This window comes from Carcharhinus amblyrhynchos, chromosome 23, assembly GCF_965287045.1.
Source record: "Carcharhinus amblyrhynchos chromosome 23, sCarAmb.v2.hapA, whole genome shotgun sequence".
Taxonomy (NCBI): domain Eukaryota; kingdom Metazoa; phylum Chordata; class Chondrichthyes; order Carcharhiniformes; family Carcharhinidae; genus Carcharhinus; species Carcharhinus amblyrhynchos.
The window spans coordinates 25,933,445-25,939,444 of record NC_137346.1 but is presented as its reverse complement, the minus strand read 5'-3'; the positions used below and the strand labels follow the sequence as shown (position 1 = coordinate 25,939,444).

At 38.0% G+C, this 6,000-nt stretch overlaps 1 protein-coding gene across 2 annotated transcripts in view; it reads right to left on the bottom strand.

Annotated features, from left to right (window-relative positions):
* Positions 1-6,000, bottom strand: part of tmem248 (transmembrane protein 248) — a 35,283-nt gene that overhangs the window by 8,817 nt on the left and 20,466 nt on the right. For both annotated transcript variants that reach the window (XM_080210737.1, XM_080210738.1), the window contains exons 2-3: positions 5,352-5,528; positions 2,465-2,750 (exon numbers count right to left, since the gene is read on the bottom strand). In XM_080210737.1, coding sequence (XP_080066863.1) covers positions 2,465-2,750; positions 5,352-5,528 — 463 coding nt within the window. The remainder of the gene's footprint in view (positions 1-2,464; positions 2,751-5,351; positions 5,529-6,000) is intronic.

Below are 6,000 nucleotides of genomic sequence, written 5' to 3'. Positions count from 1 at the left end.
GTGCTTTTAAAAGATATGGACTGATTCTGGTCAGAAACCCACATCCAACCTGGCCAGCTCTATTCAAGGACAGACATGCCCTACTCCACTGCAATTTTCATGGTGTTGAGCCTGGTTTTTGAAGAGTCATGCTTCATGACCCCCTTTGTGGAGCCATGAATCCTAGTCTGCACAAGGGGACCTTTTAAAAATTCTGTAGAAGGATCATTTAGATCCAAAACATTAACTCCATTTATCTGCACAGATGCTGCCAGACCTGCCGAGTTTAACCAGCATTTTGGTGATATTTTAAAAGTTCATAGCCTCTACGCAAAGATACTCCCTCCGCCTGGGAATAGAGGGATACAAATGGATGGTTGAGTTAGGAACACATGGTCGGTGCAGGCTTAGAGGGTTGAAAGGCCTGTTTCTGTGCTGTATTGTTCTTTGTTTGTTTTGTACTCCTACAGGCCCCTCATGCCAGGTTTTGCTCTATCACATTCATGCCTGCATGCCCAGCTCTGCCTCTCTTTCCACCCACCACCTTCCCCTTGTCAACCTCTGTCTGTCCACTATGTCACCTGTGACATTAGTGTACCTTTAACAAGTGTTTCCTTTTTTAAAATCATGTACTCCACAAGATGTACTTTTCATCTCGTTTTTCCTCATTGTTGCCATGCTGTCTACAAGAATCTTTTGATTGCTACTTAAACAGGGGTTTGTTTATGACTGTGCATTGTTGAGAAAAACTAGTTGGCAGGTCAGATGAAAGGAATTTTTTTTCATTTTCAGTTTGGAACTGCAGGTTTGAGTTTTAGAAGAGGCATCAAGCAGAAAAGTAGTATCGCCCTCTCGCTCTCCCCGGGTTTTGGAAATTCTGCTGGTTAGCTGAAAGTAAGGGGGAGCGAGCAAGGGAGCGAGCAAGGGAGAGAATGAATGAATGAATATGCTGTGGGCATCTTGCCTAGACTCCCAGTGTTTTGGAAAACCTGTTGAGAGTCTATCCAGAGAATTGTACACTTGATCCAAAGGTTTCAAGTCCAGTATCGCGTGAGCATTAGTCTGTGCTGTGTTAAAGCTGTGAAAAGGATCTTTTGTCTATGGGATTGGTTTGATTGGAACACATTAGATATATTTGGTAAGAGTTATACATTTTAGTCATTATTTTGTTTCTCGTTTGTAACTGATAAAAGTTCTTGCTAATTTTTTGACTACACATGTTGTCAATATTCTTAAATAAAAAACTTTGTTTGATAAAAGCTTCCTAGTGGGTCACTTAAATCATACCTGAAGTGAAACACCTCATGTTTATCCTAACCAAATTCAAGATGTAAAATTTATGATCTAGTTGGGCTCCACAGAACACTTGAGTTACTGACTGGAACCATCACACACGTCATGGTTCATGTACAAATCTCTGACACTTCCATGTTTACTGACCCAACTGTACACTTTCTAGAACCAATGAACACCATAATCTATAATAATGTTTTTTTAAAAAAAGTTTTGAAAAAATTTAATCCACTGATATCTTTCTCTTACGCTTGGGGGAAAAAAAAATCTGGAACCAGCTATAAAACAATCATCCAAGTTCTTTGAAGTTTCAAAAACCACCTGAACTTGCATCAGACATTGTGAAATTAACCACAGAGATCAGAGATCAATGTCTGAGTTGTCAATGTTTCCACAGACTGCAGGTGTTCTCATGTTACAGTGGCCATCCGAGCTCTTAACCAAGCTTCATTATGCATGAGGGAACAGGGTGGGGGGGGCAGGGCCACAAGGTGACACAGATGGGGTACATCTCATGAAACTGAGTCAGGCCTTTTAAACAGCCCACCTTGACACCTAGTAATCTGTAGCTTCCTCCACACTTATTGTTGAGTCAGCTGGCTCAACTCCAACCCTCACCAGGCTCCTAGCAATAAAGATTCGATCTTTGCGAGTAATTTCTCCCGGGCTGGGAAGCAGAGTCAGGAATTATCTGAATTCTGCCCTACTCACCTCAAGGATGAAAACCCAGGCAAGCATGTCAACCACAACAAATACCTCCCCTCTTCCTCAAAACTGTCTCATGCAAAATACAGAGAACCAATTTAATCATTTTAAGAGGCATTTCTTGTCGAAAATCTTAGAAGTAAACTAGAAAATACTGGATATTTTAGGAAGTGATATTCATTTGTAGAAATATATTTTAGTTGAAGCCAAGTCACCAAACACACTCATAACAAATCTGAAAACTGGAATCACACGATAATTGGACAGTAGCGGTTGGGAAAAAGTAGTCATGGAAAATTTAAAATGAGCTCAACTGTAGTTTTTTAAAAATTTAATCTAATACTAACATTTTTAACTATTACAACATTGAAGTGTCGGAAGCAAGACAAAAAAAAAGCTGGCCAATATCTTAAAACCAGAGAAATAAATGTGCAACACCAAAGATCATCAATTTAGAAAAGCATCACAGTGATTTCAGTTTTGTTACCTGTCAGTCCAATCTGATGTCCAAAGATAGTTGCACTAAGATGTGTAATATTGCGTGAGTATCCACCAAAAGGCTTCAGAGGATCCAGTGTGAGCGTTATAGAAACGGAAATGTTTATTGGTCCAGGATCTTCCAGAACTGATGGGGATTGTGTGGAAGATCGCATTTGTCCACTAGTTACTGTGCTCTCTGGGGTGGTAGTTTCATTAATGAGGTGTTTTAAAGTTTCATTCTCAGATATGCATAAGTCCAGATCATTAAACCTCAGCAGGAAAGTATTCCAGTCCTATCAGGGGACAAAAATGTGTATTTTTTTAAAAAATTACAATTGTTTCATCTTTTAACATATATCGTAATTGCAATTGCAACTTTAGCATCAACTAAAATTATTTGGCCCTGCTTATTAGTGGTTGTTGGCAACTGTATTGGAATTACACTTGGAATTATAAATATAGATTTAGATCTCATGTAATTTAAATAAGTCTGTACTATCATTAAACTCTTCATTTAATTTTAAAATTACCTACCTCAGTTATTAGATCAAACTAATTATAAATGAATAATCCATCATCCAACCGGAGATGGCAATAATATGGTTTTGTACCAGACATGCCCTGAGCTACAAGTTACTTCTTTAACAGAAATGGTAACAAGGGAAAACACTTTCATATACAGGAGGGCTTCAGAGTTTATTTAGTAAGTTGAGCTGTATTTACTAGAAGCATTCTAGTCCAAACTTAATCTCTGACTGATCTCAAGTTAAGTTTCCAATTCCATATTAATATACACTATCGTCAAGTAAGCACTCAAAGATGAACCATGATAGACTAACAAAGTCTTACATTCATAGAGCACCTTTAATACGTAAAATGTTCATTTCACTGAAGTGCAATTGAACAAAAACAGACACGGAGTAAGAGGATGAGATTTCAGGTGGATTATTAAATGTTTGGTCATAGAGGTAGCTTTAGAGCCCGACTGGAAGGTGAAAGGTGAGGGATGGAAAACCACAGTGTAAGGCTTTAAACAACTGAAGACATAGCTACCAATGGAAGTGAGGAAGAATACACAACGCACCAGAACTGGAAAAATTCCGAACTCAGAACTGCAAAAGGTTATAAAAGATGGGGAGGGATGACTCCCATAAAAAATTGAAATAGAACTAAAAAAATGTTTGAAGTGTTGGATGACCAGGATTCAACTGAGCACAACCTGGAATGGGATAGAACATTGACATTGTTTTTGATGAGCTGAATTTTACAGATGGAAAGCTGGCCAAGGAAGTACTGGAAAAGTCAAAGTCTATGCAGAAAATCATGGAAGAGGATTTCAACATATGGGATGCAATAGGGCTACAGTCTTTCACTGCAGAAACTTCAAAAGACTTTCAGTAAGGCATAAATATAAAATCAGAATGCTTCAAAGTTCCAAAAGCTCATACGAAACTGAAGGTGAGCCTTCATCTGAATAGATTTATTGAATCAATTGCGTAAAAGGAGAGATTACAGGGGTTGGCCATGAGCCAGTGGCCTATTAAATGTCTGGATGCTGTGTTCAGGGAGAAACGATAGGCAACAAAGCATGAGCAAGGAAAGAGTCAGAGCGAAGAAGCCAATATGTAGGGATTTGTTGATTCCTTTTGATTCTAGAGACTTTACTCTTTAAAAAATGTTTTTTTTAAAAATTGCACTGCAGCACACTATTGATCGGAACACTTCAGTTAACAGATCAACACTACCCTTTGAGATGCTTACAGCAGACTTGCTTTGCTTAACAGTTGTGACAGCAAAACTCTACTGAAACTTTCTCCTGGCTCTGGCAGAGAGTGCATCAGTGTTGATTTCTGACAGTTTTAAACCCCAAACTGGGTGGTTTTATAATACAGTATATATTTTGTATCTTGTGGCAAATATGGTGACCTATTCAGCAAGTATCTCAATCCTATTGGACAACACTTACTATAAAGGAATTTCTCACCAAAACTAGCATCAGATTTAATCAAATTCACTTAGCTTCAATATTTTTTGGAGGAGCCATTCAACTGGGATCTTACCTACCCTCTCAGCTGGAAGTAAAAAATCCCATAGCACTATTGGATAAAGTGTAGGAGTTTACATGGTTCTAATATTTATTCCTCAACCAACATCATCGAAAAATGTTTGTTTGCGGGCCTTGCTGCATGCAAATTGACAGCCACATTTCCCTACAATGCAATTGGGGCTAAACCTCAAAAATTATTAATTTGTTGTGAAGTACTCAGGAAGACAAGGTGCTTTATAAACGCAAGTTCTTTCTATTTAAAATGTTTTTTTTACACATCACTATTCTGTTGTCAACTTAACAGTGCAGTCTGCCAACTTCGTGCACATTTGAAATGCTCAACAGAAATCACTAGCCAGGTTGCACTATGCCATAGTGACCAGCCAATTCTATCATGTATCAAGAACAAGACAAAGTGTCAAATATAGTTTCTGCTTTTTATTGACTTAAGGACTCAGATGGGTCAGTGATAGTTTAATATGGGTGAGGCAAGAAGATTTAAAAGACTGGGAGGATTCTAGAATCCAGTGCTTGCTACAAAGATTCTCTATATTTTAAAACATTATAGATTATAATATTGTCTAAAAAGCAGGTATATTTAGCAAACTACATACTTGCAGAGTAGTTTTGTTAATTTGCAAACACCAACGTTTATAAGCTTAGCACCCCAAAGCGGAATAGATACATCCTATACATATATTTCAGAATAAAATTGCCTTTACATTCACTTTTGGAACCCAGTCTTTAGAAAACTCATTATGTAAAGTCATCTATAGTCTTGTATAAATCTAGAACTTATCAGTTTATCAGAAACATTTCCAAGCCATTAAGGAGACAAAAAAAATACCTCAGTCATTTCTGGAGACTTGATTTCCTTTATTTTGAAGAAGTAACCCAACGTCAGGAAAGCTATGGCCATTGCACTGACACTAATCATAAACACCACAAGGGGAGGACGGTTGCTGATATATACCTTCAAGTTCTCAAGTGGATGGATAGAAAACATGGTTCCTGTCAAGTAAACCTGTAAAACAAATGATTGATTAAATTTGTCGCAAGAACGGATTTCATCTGCTGATTTGTGGGCCTGGCTAGCTCAGGTGGCAGTATGTGGTGCAGAATGACACAGATTCAGTCCCTGTACGAACTGTTGCAGTTCATGGGGCCATGCCTCTTTGCCTCGTCCAACATTTGTGGAATGGTATCCCAAGTCAAATAACCAATTGTCTCCATTTAATGGAGAGAAATGCTTATGGTCCATTGTGGACAATGGCTAATTACATAATGGTGAGGGGGAGGATGCTGACATACAAGATTTTCTAAAATTCATAGTTTTGTTCCCCTGCATTAAAGACATTGGTGCCAATCTGAATTTTTTTGCTGCACAAGTACAATATAAAAGAAACAACAGCAAGCTCAACATGAATGAAAAATGTACAGAAATCCAGAATATAAACACTATTCTTGTTTATAACATGCAACAATCAGCAAGTCAA